General features: G+C 39.5%; 4 protein-coding genes across 6 annotated transcripts; 3 read left to right on the top strand and 1 right to left on the bottom strand.

Annotated features, from left to right (window-relative positions):
- The first annotated feature begins 493 nt into the window (after nt 1-493).
- Nucleotides 494-9,479, top strand: LOC108118650 (androgen-induced gene 1 protein). 3 transcript variants are annotated; one of them, XM_017231432.3, is made up of 3 exons: nt 494-720; nt 7,841-8,061; nt 8,639-9,479. In XM_017231432.3, exons 1-3 carry the CDS (start codon nt 523-525, stop codon nt 8,961-8,963), a joined length of 744 nt encoding a protein of 247 aa, XP_017086921.1. In that variant the 5' UTR covers nt 494-522; the 3' UTR covers nt 8,964-9,479. The 3 variants fall into 3 exon arrangements, with proteins under 3 accessions (XP_017086921.1, XP_017086922.1, XP_017086920.1); XM_017231433.3 differs by lacking the exon at nt 494-720 and adding an exon at nt 5,786-6,002; XM_017231431.3 differs by lacking the exon at nt 494-720 and adding an exon at nt 6,806-7,308.
- Nucleotides 3,136-4,718, top strand: Amnionless (amnion associated transmembrane protein). Its single transcript, XM_017231429.3, has one exon. The coding sequence runs from the start codon at nt 3,169-3,171 to the stop codon at nt 4,684-4,686; it is 1,518 nt and encodes a 505-aa protein (XP_017086918.2). The 5' UTR covers nt 3,136-3,168; the 3' UTR covers nt 4,687-4,718.
- Nucleotides 9,480-10,024: 545 nt separating the features above from the next.
- Nucleotides 10,025-12,051, top strand: LOC108118653 (androgen-induced gene 1 protein). Its single transcript, XM_017231435.3, has 2 exons — nt 10,025-10,637; nt 11,022-12,051. Exons 1-2 carry the CDS (start codon nt 10,144-10,146, stop codon nt 11,353-11,355), a joined length of 828 nt encoding a protein of 275 aa, XP_017086924.2. The 5' UTR covers nt 10,025-10,143; the 3' UTR covers nt 11,356-12,051.
- smo (smoothened, frizzled class receptor) lies at nt 11,352-16,020 on the bottom strand. The gene is made up of 6 exons (XM_017231434.3): nt 15,742-16,020; nt 15,287-15,683; nt 14,548-15,029; nt 13,862-14,482; nt 13,632-13,802; nt 11,352-13,566 (listed from the first exon to the last, which is right to left on the bottom strand). Coding segments are annotated over exons 1-6 (3,093 nt in total). The 5' UTR covers nt 15,744-16,020; the 3' UTR covers nt 11,352-12,146.
- Nucleotides 16,021-16,126: the final 106 nt, after the last annotated feature.

The following is a 16,126-nucleotide window of genomic DNA, read 5'->3' on the forward strand; positions in this document are numbered from 1 at the left end:
TTAATTATAAACATACGCAAAAGCCACGGGAGGATATTTAGGTTTAGATTTTATTGTTTTTGTTGTGGAATTTCCTGAGTTGCCTGAAGGAATGGGAAAGAGGGGCCCTTAAATATTTATGTCAGTGACGCAAATATTGATTTAAATTTAGTGCGCGCTTTGGGTTGACTTAACACGGAGACGGAGGTGTCTTGCCTCAAGAGGAAAAACACCTTGACAAAGTCTTTTTATGTACTTATTTTAGTACTACTATACTACACAGAAAGAAAATCACTTCATTTTGTAAAGAAAAATGTGAATTTAAAAAAAGGACATACCAGTAATAGTAGTATTCAGTTGGTTGAGGGTGTTAAAAAGTATCTCTTATTTATTTTTAAAGAATTAAAGAAATATGTTTTTAAAAAATATAGCCAAATCACTAATTTAATAACAAAAAACTGTCTATTTTTCTATAATTCCCCTCTGTGTTATCCCTTGGCTTTTGTTCGTGCAGGATTTTTGTGAGAAAAACAAAACTTCAAGATGACCAAAGTGGAGCTCTATAAGTCGCGTGTCTTTGTGACAATCATACACCTGTGCGCCCTGGGCCAGTTCGCCTACGGTCTCTACTACAGCTCCTTTGAGATCCAGCGTAGCTACAAGCTAAAGACCAGTCTGAATCGTCGCCTCGTCCCGGAATCGCTGCCCCAGAAAATTAAATTTCTGGCCTATTGGTCGCTGGTGAGTTGACGGATTTATGTTAAAGCCAATTGAAGGCATCACCAAAAGTATATGTATTGTGAATTATTACAAATTTAAAATCAAGGATGGAATTGCGGACAGATATCTGGGGAGCGGGTTTCAAGTGTGGAATATGGACATATGTACATATGTAAAAAAAAAATGAAGAAAATTATTCTTATTATTATGGCAGTGTATGTTGTTGTGTTCGCATTTATGTCTGCCATATGTTTGTTTATTTGTTGTCTGCTCGTTGGGGAATCCGGCGACCACACGGGTTCAACAACTGCAAGATACCGAGAGTATCTGATAGATACAGATAAAAATTCCATCGTTTGCACTGCACTTTTCCTTTTCCTGGTCGGTCCAGTGCATCCACTTGGTGTGCAGCTTCCCTCATTCTTCACTGATTATTCCCGATTTTTTTATTGTTCTCTCCAAGTATGATATTTATTTGCTCAGATGTTTGCGGTTTTTTTATTTTTAATTTTTTTTTTTGTGTGTGTGAATTCGCTTGCAAATTTATGGAACTGACGAATGCCAGATTATCTTATGGGCGCCAATGTAAATATGCCATACCGGGCAGTTGGCTTCGATTTGATTCGAGACACCATTTGGGTGATTTAACGAGGGGATTGGGAGGATCTGAGGTTGTTTTCTGGCCCAGCCACTGGCAGGCGTCACAACTCATTTACATATCGTTAAAATTGTTTAGAAAATCGATCGGCTATTGCATTTTTCTCGCAGCTACTTGGCAACTATTGAAAGCCAATGAAAACAATAGCAAATAACTTGAAGTGGTTGTCATCATGGAAAGGCGAATTTTTCATTCAGAGAATGGTAAATAAATACCAGATGAGATTTGACCTATAAACTGGGAAAATTTCCAACAAGAAACAGAGGAAAATGTTAATTATGCAAAAATAAATTATATGACACACATAAAAACCCATTACCTTATTACCACCTATTGAGAAAAATACCATCACCTTATAAACATTATTTTCATTTTATTGTAATGCCCTATAAACATATTTTAAAAAAACCATAATAATTTACCTTGAAAAACTCCATTAAAATTTAAAGCAATTATAAAATGAGATCAACAAAAATATGTAAACTACTTTCCTTAAATCTACTTGACCTCTTTAAATTACAAAATTTATGTCTTCATTAATGGTAAAGGATAAAATCCAAGTATGGTATTTATCTCGCAGATACTAAAATTCTTTAAAGAACATTTTTTTAAAATATGACAATTTTTTTAATCAATTTTTCCTCTCACAAGAACATACAAACATGTGTTGGTAATAATTAATGTACTTAAAATTTCCATTTCCGTGTGGCTTTTCCAGTGAAGACTTTTGGTTTATTATTGCACGACCTTGCGTGCCCTTGATTAATGCCGCCCACCGCCCATTGCCCACTGCCCACCTCTCACCTCCTACCACCCACCTTCCACTACTTTGATCTGGCTGGTGAGCATAAAGTGCTTTATATCTACAGATCTGCAATTGCTTCGATATTTTTTTCATTTATTCTTTGGCAAATTGCTTTTATGTAGAGCCACGAGTATTTTTCGGTGCCATCCGGTTCAATTGTTTTTGTTGCTGTTTTCCTCTTTTTTTTTTTAGTTAGTTGCCTTTCTTCAAGGCATTCCAAAGGCTTCCGTCAAGCAGTCGGATGGAGGGAAAATTGTTTATATCAGCACAATCAAAATAAAAAAATAAACTTCAACTATTTTCCGACAAACAATTGCATTGTGGAAACGTATGTTGGAAAATCTGTGTAGGTTCTCCAGTCTCACATTCATATACAATCTGTACAACAGATACTATATACTATATATTTATAAAAAAACGTCGATGTTTTTAGGTTGATCAGTTCGATTTTAGGTGATTTATTAGTGCTATTTTTTGGGTGATCATTTATCAAGCGCGTGATGCCAAAATTAAAAAAAAGACAATTGCTTTTAAAACTTTCTGGAAACAATAAAAAGTTTAATGAAATGTTTGAAAGATTTAATTTTAGAAGCATATTTAGGGAAACTTTTGAATATGTTTGTAGAATTTCCCTCCAATATCCTCTATAAAACCTATTTTTCACCAAATTTTTATTTAAAACATTTTTTATCTTAAATTATTGGCCAGAAATTTTCAATTTATGATTTCCTAATCTTAAAATATTGGTCAGAAATTCCCAACAATATTATCCATCAATGAAGACCATTTAAAATTCCGAAAGAATAAAAGATAAATCTAGTGGAAGATTTGTTTCCTCCATGTCTGTGTGATTTTGTTTACATCGGGCCGTGCCATTCATCTGGATCGATTTGGGTTGTTATCTGGAAATTATTTAGATTTTTGTGGAACGTTTAACGCCCCCAATTGAAGAGAAATGGCCTGACAAGTCACACAAATTCAGTTGAAATTCCGTTGTGTAGGCATCATGAGGTCGTTTCTCTGGCTATTTATCCCGATCCAGGTGGCTTGGGCCACCAAGTGGTACAGTGGCGGAATGGACTTCAACAGTCCCTCCTCGTGGGTGGATGATTACATGCCTTGTGCTGAAGATTTGATTGTTTTTCCGGAGCATTATCCTGCAGTGCTGCCTCTGCCAGAGGATATCTCCGTAGATGGTGTGGTTTTTCCCAAAGATGGGGCCATACTGTTGGCCGAGGAGTCCACAATAACCTTCGGTTCTAAAGAAACGAAATCCAACTGTGAAAGTGAGGAAAAGAAAGCCTATTTGAAGCCACCAAAGACCAGCAAATGGTATGATCCTGCCACCTGGACGATTAAATCCAAAGAAGTAGCCTTGTATGTGCCGGAGCTGGAGAGGATCCCCTGTGACAATGAGCAGGTTATAATCAAGGGTCATGGTCCCCTGGCCTTTGATCTGGAGAACGTGCAGCATCTTCGTTTAGGACAACTAATCCTGGCTGGATCTTCCATATCAAAGTACTATTTGGAGCAACTTCTCACCCAAGATATCGGACGGTTTTTGTTCCACAACTCGCAGGATGTCCAGGTGGAATACTATCGGGGTGAATTGTGTGGCTGTCACAAGAACTTCCAGCGCTTGGTGGAACCGGTGTGTCACAATGTCGAGGAAAAGTGTGAAATTCCCCACTGTCATTCCCCGATCCTTCCCTACGGATCCTGCTGCCTCATTTGTGGGGCCAAGTTCACCATACACAAGGATCACTGCATCGAAGCGGATAAAAAGAGCCTGGAGACTAAAATAAATAAGCTAATCAGGGAACACGATATGGAGGACCATCTGGAGGCCCATGTGTCCTTTGTGAGTGACCAGGGATTTTCGAATGCCCTACAAGCCGTGATTACAGATCGAAATGGTTATACTGAGAATAGATTTGAGTTCCTGCATAGTCTCATATCAGCAACTAAGGAGAAGGTATCCTTACAAGTATCTGGAAGTCATTACAATCCCAATGTGAGCTTTACTTCGGTTGTGATGATTCTGTTCTGCTTGGTCCTGGTTGGATTCGTCTCTGTGGTTATTTTGGCTCACTTTATGCCCGAGAATCCCTACTTGAATCGCGTTCCCCAGTGGATCCACGATCTCCGTCGCTGGCGGTGGCATCACTTGGGCGTTAGAATACGCCGGAATCTGCTTTTCAATAGATTCGATAATGCTGGAGCTGGAGCGACGGAGGGAGGATCCGTATCTGGCCTGGACCGTCTGGGCATTATGGCCTATGATCCCGAGAGTGGGGAGGTTCGAGAACGGCGGGCTTTCGATAATCCCATGTTCGAACAGGGAGCTGCTGTCGAAGAGGCGGCTGCATTGGATGCCAAGGAGCAGGACGAGAACCTAGTGGTGCCCAAAATGGAGACGGGTGACTTAGACGCACCTAGTCAACAGGATGAGCAGGAGCTAACTGAAATCAATTTGGGTGCTGGGGGAGAAGGAAGCGACCTTGAGGTGGAAACTATTGAATGAGTGATCTAAAGACAAAGTAAAACTAAATCTTTTAGAGTAATTTTAAATAAATTATATTGTTCCAAACTTCCCATTAAATCTTTTAAAAATCTTTGTTACTTATATTATATCCATAAAAAATTTACATAAGTTTAATTCCAAAAATACAAAAGCTGGAACGCCTACCAAATGATGACTATGACTCCCACCAATCCAGATGGTTTTATGAGCCATATAATGTTCTACATACCTCTCTAAAAGGTGGGCCTCTCAATGGGTATATAGGACTACCCGTCTTATGACGACATATTTCTGGACATTTCAACAAACATATCAATTATCCAAACGCATAATCGATAAATGACGTGTAACAAAAGCCCAAAAATAACAAAAACAAACAGAATACCTTGATAATGATATCCCGATAATGAGGTTAGTGGTGACTTTTGGGGGCGGTGGATGGCCTTTTGCCGTGACCTTCAAACGAATGACTCCTGGTGGGGGGGCCAGTGGAGGTGGTGGGAATCGATAGTTGCCATTAGCTGCGCAACATATTTCTGAGAGCCTTTGTCTCGGCTCATAAATATGAATGATGCCCGTGTATTCGCATCTATTCATAGAACAATCCTACTAGGTGGCATACACAGGGCACAGGGGTAGGGAAAGTGGGGCTTTAAAGGGGAGTGCCTGGTGGTGGGGCAGATGAGGGGGCAGTTCCGATGCGGATTATGCTCCCATTTCAGGCTTTTTTTTTGTAGCTTCTGCCAATTCATTCTCGAGTGGCTATACTTTGTACCACGGCGATAGATAAGGGGGCCTTATCAGGCTCAAAGTGAACGCAAAATACATACAGTGGGTACTTGAAAAAAAGGAAATGCAATTAGGAAATAAAATACTCTACTATTATCAGGTTTTAATCAACAAACAGATCCGACAAAGATTAAAATTGAAAGTAATTATGAGTATATATTTTCCAAACTCTAAACTTCCTAGTATATCCTATAGCTTTTAAAACAAAGCTTCACTCTTAATGACTACCCACTGTTATCATTAATACAAACATTCACATATAACTGCCGCTAGTGAGTGGACTCTGCCTATACTATAATCAGTACATATCTGGATCTGGTACTAGTAGGTTCATTATGGTCAAGCCCAAGACAAAGTCAAAGACCAAAGGCTCTACCTCGCCGGGTTTTAACAAGGCGGTGCAACTGTTGCTCCACTTTACGGCCGTATTGCAGTTCAACTATGGCGTCTACTATTTCTACCCCCTCGAAATGCCCAATACAGTGCCTTTTGCCGGAAAATGGAAATTCCTGACATTCATCTGTGCGGTAAGCCGGCAAGAGTATTTATATATATTCATACATATATGTGTATCAAAAATTATTAAGGAAAATTTGAGAAATATACGATTGTAGATTGTTGAGTCAGGTTACCCCACCCTTTAAGATCGCTGACATACAGACAGATAACTTAATCGCTCGGAAAAGTTTTATTATCGGTAACTTTTACCTTTAGACTGATTGGAGACATAAATGAAATATATATATAATATATGTCGATACATATATGCTTAAAAAAGATAAGAATTTGTTTTAAAAATATGAAAATATTTTTATGATAAGCTATTCGTTTTTACACTCATTTCTGTGAATTTAAATTTTTATTATGAGTAACTTTGAAATTATCTCGCTTTCGTTACTAATTCTTTTTAAGTAACGTTTTTTAAAATGTATGACTATTTTTGAAAACGGAAATATTCTGTACAATTTTTAAAACTTGAGAGAAATAGGAAAAGGTATTAAAAAAAATATTTTCCAAACAATAAAAAGAGTCTAGTTTAGAGTTGTCTCTAAACGTTGTAGCCATTTCCAAACCACTAATTCTTCTGTACAATTTTATCCATCACTTCGAAAAAATCTATTTAAACTCTAACTATCAAAAGAAACTATATTTTTAAATACACCAATTCCTTTTTTCTTAAATTTGTGTAATTTTTGTATTCAATAAATTTCTGTAAGACTCTTGAAAACTTGAAAAAAAACTAAGCAAGATCATGTTTTAGCTTTCACAAATATTGTAATTTTTAAATAGTGCGCTCTACTTGTCTGTGAAAGTTCCACATAAAACCCTGCTGAGTGAGATAAAAAATAATAATATCCAAAAAAAAATATTCTTCAATTTTCAAAAAACGCGCAACCCGTGTTGAAAATATTCTCTACATATCCACACACCTGGTATTCCCCGGTTCTCGAAACTTGTTCACACTGTTTCGTGGGCACTTTGGGGGTGGCTATAGCCTCTTCTCGCCGTACATATAGCCATTCAACGTTCCAACGGCCGAGGGACCGGTTTGTTTGTGTTTTGGTTTGGTTTTGGTGCCGCCGTGAAAAATCAATCGAGAGTCCGAGCAGCAGCTTCATCTGGGAAAAAATGGCATCGCCGCGCAAAGGAAACTCCGTGTACCAGGGTGTCTATGGAGCACTACGAACGCTGCTCCATCTGACAGCGGCCGTACAGTTCTCCTATGGTATATACTACGATTATACCTATGTCGAGTTTCCCACCACCGAGCCAGAGATGCGGCTGCACCACCCATGGGGGGGCAAATTCAAATATCTAACGTTCCTGGATGCGGTAATCTTTTACTCATTAGATACACGAACATATACTACGTAACTGTCGGGTTTAAAGTTCAAAATCAGTCTGTGTTGTTGTTGTTATTTTTATTCTTCGTTTATGCACGCTTCGTTTGTCTAACTGGTTTATACGCATCTATTCCACACTGAGATAAAATATCTCACGGGTCGGGTCGTTAATCTTTGACAGTGATTAGTGGAAACATGCTTCCAAACTTGCGGGAAATAAGTTACATTTTAAAAGCATATTTTACTACAAAAATGTATAAAAATAATTAAAGTATATAGGTACTTTTATTTAGAAGGTTTCTGCTAAGTTCTTAAAATAGCAAACACTCCCCAAAACTTAAATGAATCGCGTGCTTTGCATTCAAATTAAGCTTCAATAAGAATCTATTAGTTTAAAAGAGATATTGGTATTTGAAAACATTTGTTACTGTGTATTAATTCCTTCCACTTCAGTTGTATCCGATAGAACAACCCTTCAGCCACATTATCTGAAACACACGTCTCCTCTTCAACCTTTACAGATAATACAGGCCCTGTACTATATCGTTTCCCTGGTCAACGATTTTGTGGGTACCAATGAGCTGGCTCCCAAGAAGGCACCGGCTGTGCGTCGTTTCAAGGACTGGTTAATGGCCACTCTGGCCTTTCCGGTGGCCATTAATGTCGGTGTCACCTTCTGGACTCTGTACGCCATCGACCGTGAGCTCGTCTTCCCCAAGGTGCTGGATCCGGTCTTCCCTAGGTGAGATGATCTTCAAATTTTTTGATTTTTTTTCTGAGTGGAGTTCAAAGGGGGTATATAAGACATTTTGGATCTAAAAATAGCTCGAATCTAATGAAAACAAACATTTCTGAATGTTTATTTGTTTTGTTTATCTAGTCCTAAGGAAAGTATTCCCAGAATTTATTTTTCTAGTTAAAAGAACTTAAAATGGCAATAAACAAATCACTTTTTTTACGTTTTTGTTATATAATATTTGACCTAAAGAATGCTTTCTTATTAAAAAAATTATGGCGCTTAAAGCAGTTACTCCATAAACTCTGGAGTCAGCAATGAGTGACCTGAAATTCCATTGCCCTAATCCAGAAATGTTCAGCTTTTTTCGACAATTAAAAGCTGAAATTGTTGGCACATATTTAATTTTTTTTTTTTTGTTAAAATGTTTGCAAACGTTTCTCTGCGATGTGTTTGGCATACTAATTAGCAGTTGAAGCTTACAACATTTTTGTTAGAAAGCTTCAAAAAAACTTTGAATCCACTAGATACAAAAAAAAACATTTTAAAACATTATTTTAATAAAATATTTATCTTTTCATAGCTGGCTAAACCATGTCCTGCACACCAACATTGTGGTCTTCATCGTCCTGGAATTGTTCACCTCGTACCGTGCGTATCCCAAGCGTAGCCAGGGCTTGGCCGGACTGGCCACCTTTATGGGCGCCTACCTGGTGTGGATCCATGTGGTGAAGCACTATTCCGGTGTGTGGGTATACCCAGTGCTGGAGGTCCTGCAGTTGCCCCAACGCATCCTATTCTTTGTCGCCGTCATCGGATTTACACTGTCGCTGTATCTGCTGGGCGAGTTCCTCAACAACACCGTCTGGGCCAAGGAGGTTAAACTGGCCAAGCGCAAAACCAACTAAGATTAGGCTGTGACCCGTTTCTGTTCCGTGTAGTCGCGTTTAATTAGTCACAATATACAAGAAGAAAATGAAGGAAAGAAAGGACCTGCTGCGGTTTTTAAATTCACATAAGTTAGATGGGACTATATTTGTGTTTTTACTAATTTTGGGTATTTAAAAATATTTCCAAAAATAAAATCTAGAGAGAGATGATGAGGAAGCTAATAACTGCAGCATACCTTTTGATTAATTCGCCAATATATATTTTAAATACCTTAATGAATTGTGAAAGTCTTTAAACGTAATAGAGAATACAGTTTGCTAATGATATTCATTCTATTCTTAATACAAATTGCATTGTACTTGAGATTATAGCCGTAGTTTACATTCGGTTTATTAGAAAAGTTGAGAGATCGCCTTCTCGATTGCAAACAACCTCATATCACAAGGCACATACCACACAATCTTTGAATACCTGCGTTACAATCTGTAATTCAATTCTAGTATCGTAATAAAAACAAACTTCGGTTTAAACAACTTCAAACTGTTTATTATTTTTTAAAGAAAAAAATAAGTAAGTAAGTATTTTTATTATAGAGAATACCCAGTTAAAAACATATAAATAATAGTTTTTTTATCAAATAGATAAATTACTACCCGGTTAAACATTTACTAATTTAATAGATTTATACCTTATACCTCTATTATACCATAGGTTTAAAATCCTTTTTGTTTCAATTGTAGTACATATATACTATTTTTTAAAACTTTTCAGGATAAGCTTTCATCTTTTGACAAACTTTTAAACTTTAAATTTTAAAGTTTGAAGCTTTAAAAAAATTTTTCAATATAAAGAAACTCAATCACTACTGATATTTCTATCCTGGCTCACTAAGCCCATCATAGTTTTATTAAAAAGTTTTTAAAATAAAATGGATTTTTAAAGTTATATTGTTTATTCACTAAAAAGTCTATTTGATGAACCTTGAAGTCTATTTGAAGTCTATTTGAATTTGAAGTTAAAATATAAGCAAAGCTGCCAACTCCCATTTTCCAGCAGCCCCAACTTTTTGGAGCTACCAACTCGTTTGGAGGCCCTCCAATAAAATCAGCTGTTCGCTTGGCATTTATTTGTTTTGATTTGTTCCGGCGGCGTGTTGTCGTTCTCCAATATATATAAACTTTTTGCCGGGAAGAAAACATGGCCAAGATGAGGAAGCAGGTGCGAGAGTTCCAGGCGGCCAAGCAAGCGGAAAAGGCCACAAATGATCAGCTGGACACGTGGAACGATGCCTACACTAGCGGTGCCTTCAGCTACCTGAGATTTTTGGTGCACCTGCTGGCGGCGGCTCAGTTCTGGTATGGGATGTACTATCACTATTTCCGGGTTCACTGGCCCTCGGATCTGCGCGACGAGGATGAACTGAAGGCACGCTGGGGTGGCAAGTTCAAGTATCTCACCTTCCTGGACGTCATTCTGCAGGCCATTTACCATTCGTTGGCCCTGTTGAATGATATTTTTGGTAGCAATGCCGTCTCCCTGAAGTCCACATCCAAGTTGAGATCCATCAGGGACTATATATTCGCTGCCTTTGCCTTTCCGGTGGCTCACAATGTGTGCCTGTCGTTCTGGGTCATCTACATCTGGGATCGTGAGCTCATCTTTCCCTCGGCATTGGATGCTATTTTCCCCAGGCAAGTTCAAAGGTTTTACGATTTTGTGGCTTTACGTGGCAGTTAGATAGTGTACAGTAGAGATTCTAATCAATGAACACGGAATATTTACTTAAGAAATTTAATAAATTTTATTTATTTTTAAAGATATTTGATTATATTTATATTTTTAAACTATATTATTTATGTATTTTATAGATAGTTTACTAGCTTTTTATATCTGATTAGCTATCATTATTGTAGTTTTAATTTATTTAGACTTTAAAGTTTAAGGTTTTTTGTTTACTTTAAAACAGGTTCCACTAGGAACTCAAATATTTAATTTTAAAGATCACCCCTGAGCATTCCTCAGACTTTATAAGAAAGTGTTAACATTTACCTGTAATTTTCTCATTCTTCCCTCAGCTGGCTGAATCACGTTGTGCACACCAACGTTGCCCTCTTGGCCATCATGGATCTGTTTACCTGCTTCCGTCGCTATCCGAGTCGCCTGGCAGGAGTCACTGGAAACATGGCCTTTATAATTCTCTACATCATTTGGCTGCACATAGTGCGTTACTTTAGCGGCGAGTGGGTCTATCCCATTCTTGAGGTGCTGCCCCTGCCATTGCGCTACCTGTTCTTATCGCTTCTCGTGGGCTTCAACCTGGTGTGTTACTTTTTGGGCGAGTTCGTTAACAATATAGTCTGGAAACCGGAACATAAGCTGCTTGAGGAGAAAAAGGTCAAACAGGGTTGAGGGATTTAAAATCAGTTTATTAGTTACACAAAAAATATGAGATATTTTGTAAACTTGTAGGCACTTTTCGAGGTACGATCTCCATATATGGCCAGAGAGGCTATAAACCGTCGTACACTTTGTATATTCTTAGAGTCTATAATTTAAGGAAACAGTCACACAGATACACATGGAGATTACAAACTAAATGGGGGGATATTTTTTGCAAATTATAAAATATCATTCGCGGTCTATTACCTATGAGTATTTGTAATTCGTAGCCGTCGTAACGTAGTTTTGCTTACTTGCTCAATAAAACAATTAAGGGGAAACTTATAGTCCTTGTAAACTATATAACTATATATCTAACTTAGCAGATAGTAGTTGCTGTTCTGGTTTAAAAACTTTGGATAGGAACGAGTAAGCTGGACTTGACACTTTTGATTCCATGAAACTAATCAAATATCACTTTTCTTTAATATTTAAGTAAATAAAATATCTCATTTCTAAAAAAAAAACTATCAAATTTCTTTGTTTTCACAGAAGGGTTCAAAAGACAAATGAAGCCATATTTGAAAATAGGAATGGGATTTCCCTATAGAGTGTAAACTGTAGTAATATCTTTGAACTTTGGTGTTACAAAAAGTAGTTTGTACTTTTCATGAAATGCATTGTTTTTTTTTAGAATAATAAATGCACGGGAATCCTAAACCAGAACAGCTACTTTTCATTCTTAGAAACAGCTTTAAAGGACCTTCTATTTGAGTTTCAGAAACTTAAGTAAATGCATCCGGAGTATTTCGTTGTTGAGTCTATTTTGAGGGCAGCAGCAACATCTTGAGCTTGTCGGACTCGCTCATAAAAGTGGGCTCTCTGTGATGTCTCGAATGTCCCAAGAGGGACTGTAACTCTGTGCCGCCACAGTCTTCATTGGCTGCCTCGTTTCGTTGCCTGCTGGCCGCATTTAGAAGTCGCATCGCCTGCTGAAGCTCCTCGTCACCGTAGGCGGGTACTAGTTCGAAGGGATTGGCCTGGATGCCCACGTCACAACTGGTCTTGCTGTTGCGGCTATGCGGCTTGCCCATTGACATGCCGGAATAGGAGCTATTTAACAGGCTGCCCCCATCCAAGGCGACATCTAGTTCTACCGAAGACAAGCTCAAGGAATCATTGGAACGACTCTTTATATAGTCTCTCTTATAGTCTAGAGCTTCCAGGGCAGTGCTAGTCTTGGGATGGCTCTTTCGCGACTTTCGGGACTGGCGACTTCGTGTGGAGTTTCTTGAATGACGGTTGCCATTGGATTCATTGGACTTTTTCATGTTCTTTATGAAATTTTCCAATGCCACCTGCTTGCTATTTGGCAGCTCCACGATCTGTGGTCCATCTTGGTCATCCTCATCCTCGCTGATCTCCTCTTGCTTGACAACCACATTGAGATCCTGGATCTTGAGGGACGCATGTGAGTTCTCGCCCTCTGAACTGGAGCTCATGTCCTGGTTTTGAAGGAAGGGAATGATGAAATTTCCATTCTTCTGCAGAAACTCATTTAGGATGGAGGGATCAAGGCCGGCGTTTGCAGTTCTCCGTTTCATGGAACCGGAGGTATAGTTGTGCTGCTTCTTAGAGCTGTGATGGGCAAACACGCCAACTTTGTGACTAGCATTCGGATAGGTGGTCTTCTTGAGGGCAATTACTTGGGACTCTACCGATGTACTGCTCTCCCGTCGCCGGCTACTCCTTCCAGTAGCGGCTGCTATGTAATCCCTTCTCCGCTGATTTCTCTTACTACCCGATGAACTGCCATGCTTTCCACGCGATCTGGATGCCACTTTGGTTTTCATTTCGGCTATTTTCACCGAAACTTGAGAGTCCACAGAGTTCCGTCTGGATTCCACCGATACATGCCTGACGCTCACACTAATCTCCGAGTCCAATGAGTTCTTGCGAGGTCCTTGACTGGAGGAGTTCGCCGTGGCAGCCCCGGTCAATGCCATGCGACGTTTAACACACTGGGGCAGGTAGTGCACCCACGTGGAGCTGATCTCATTGGTTTCCGAGGAGTTCAAATCATTGACATCGAAGTTAAGACCCACGGGATCGGTATGGGTGTTGTAAAGAGTTATGGAGAGTCGACCTTTGTCCTCAAAGTCCTTTCGTTTGGCCCAGGTCTGGGCAATAACCTTGTGCTTTGGCATTTTAACCTCCTCCACGACCTCCTTTCCGTACTTTCTGTGGCATTATTTATTATTAATAAAATAGTACACGTAATGAAGGGTATCATTTTATATACATACTTTCTTATATACCGCTTCCAAGTCTCAATGGATGAGGGTGTCCAGCACCAGGTGGACATTACAATGCCAGAGCTAAACAGGCAGAGTAAATGCAACTGCAGGATGCCCACACTAGGACGATTTTGGATGAGACAAGTGCTTTTATCCTCGAAAACGGACGATATTTTGCAGCTGCACAAAGAAATTGAGTTATTTAGGAAAATTTCAAGAGTTTTAAAAGCCCTACTTACATTATAAACTCTCTGAAGCTGAGTGACCATTCTTTGGCATGCCGGAACTCCGTGACATGACAGGCAATGGCAACCAGAATGAAAACCAAAGTGAGCAGAGCGCATACTCCCATTCGCATGATTATCAAATGGATCTTGTTGCTGGCCGATGTGGATTTAATATCGTTGGCAAAGTGCTTCAGTCCAAAGAGCATTACCATGCCCCGGGTGATGAAGTAACCACCAATGAGGATTACACCACAAAGAGGTCCCAGTAGCAGGCCCGCTCTCATCGAATGATTTATGTAGCCGACGAAGCAGATGCCAACGATACTGTTTCCGTCCACCTCGCTGAACGCCATCGTGGTAATCGTTAGCACTAATGGCAGTGACCAGGCCACCAGGTGAAAGTACGAGCCCTTCTTGTCGATCCGATCTTGCACATGACCCATTGCCCGCCAGTGCCAGGCGTAGGTGAGAAAGACGAACCACACCATTCCCGCTGTGAGAAAGTAGTAAACCAGCACAAAGATCGCGATGCAGGAGAGATTCTCGCCTGTTGTGGGCTCTGAATGACGCAGGGTTCCGTCCTTGCGACATACAATGTCCTCGCGCGATCCAGAAGTGAATTGCAGGAGCCATCTTAAAGTTTAAGAAATTTTTTAAATGAATTTCCAAAATAGTTACTATTTAAAATGATAACTTACCCAACACAAGCTATCAGAAAACACAGATTAATGTAGAAAACAATAACAGCCGGATACTTGTTGGCATTCTTCCAATCAATAATAAACGTAGCCACCACGAAGAGATTGGACAGCAGGCACAGGCTACCTGCCCAAGCAATCAACTTATGGATCTGGCGATGCTCATCGTCCGTGTACAGTGGATCCTTGCACCTCACTCCGCAGCCTTCGATGCCAGGATAGTAGCTGGCAGCCGTATCAGTCGGCACCAAAGGACTTAAACACTGGCCGGTTACATTGAATTTCATGTCTCGCGCTCCATTTGTGCATTTCGCTGGAAATAGCGTTTCATTGCAGCGCAGGAATTTCGGGAAAAATGTGGTGTTGTACAAAATACGACACGGTTCCAGGGTCATCCGGCACATTTCGTAGGAGGGCAGGTAGACCATGTCCTGGCCGTTGATATTCTCGCACTTTGGTTTAAAGACGGCGCACAAAAAGGGCTGTAAAAGATGAGGATAACTTTTAGTTAATCCGAAAAAGGTTCGCCTTTAGGAGTTTAAAGAAATTCAAGAGTTAGAAATCTACAAATTGTTGTATATGTTTCTGAACCTAAACTGCATACAGAATACAGAAACGAATTCAATTAGCAATTTCTATTGCTATATTCAATCCATCTATTTAGCCATATCGAAACATCCCAAGGTTAAAAATCAGAAAAACGAGCAGTAGCTCATTAAGATCCATTACAATTCCTCACCTGAATCGCAGCCCAACACTTGGGTACATGCTTGAGGGCTTGGTAGTCGTTCAGCTTATCGTTGAGCTCCTTCTCGGTGTGGAAGTCGGTGAGATCGAGGCTGCTCATCTCGTGTGGGAACTTGGAGCCGAAGCATGTGTTGGTGAGGTTGGTGGTGGCATAGCAGCGAGCTCGCCGGACGCACTGGATTTGCCTGCTATCGAGGCCATCAAACCAGGGCTTGTCGTCTTTTCCCTGTTTGGCGTAGAGGCGGAAATTGAGGGTACCATTAATGGCCTCCAGCTCCACGTCCGATTTTTTCACGCTTGCCGGCGTTGTGCTACTAAATTTGGCCAAACTTGAGGCAGTGCCTCCGATGAATACAACGATGCAAAGTAGTAACAGTTCCATATTTTTCCTACATATACATTAAATTTTATGAATTATATTACCATATTTAAGACTTTAATACTTACATTTGCGACAATTTTAAAGACTTAATAGTAAACTTAAATGGAGACTTGAAAACTCCAATGCCGCTCCTTTATTTTTTGGAGTTCCGATCCTCCTCCTTATAGTTTGTCCCACCCTTCACACCATTGTGTTAAGCCTTTGTCCGATGTTTCCTGTTCTTGGAAATCCTTGAATTGGTTTATAGTATTTTTAAAAATAAAGAAAAACACAAAACCGTAGAGGAAAACAAAAATAAACTCGCGAGAAGTTGAAGCAACAGATGAATACTAGAGATGGAAATAAAATAGATGCGATCGTCAAAGAGAAGGAAGAGCCAAAGAGATACATTAGTGTGACCGTATTAAAGTGGTACGGGTTTGGTATATACTAGATTTAACAGAAAAAATA

The sequence above is a fragment of the Drosophila bipectinata genome, chromosome 2L (genome assembly GCF_030179905.1).
Source record: "Drosophila bipectinata strain 14024-0381.07 chromosome 2L, DbipHiC1v2, whole genome shotgun sequence".
Taxonomy (NCBI): domain Eukaryota; kingdom Metazoa; phylum Arthropoda; class Insecta; order Diptera; family Drosophilidae; genus Drosophila; species Drosophila bipectinata.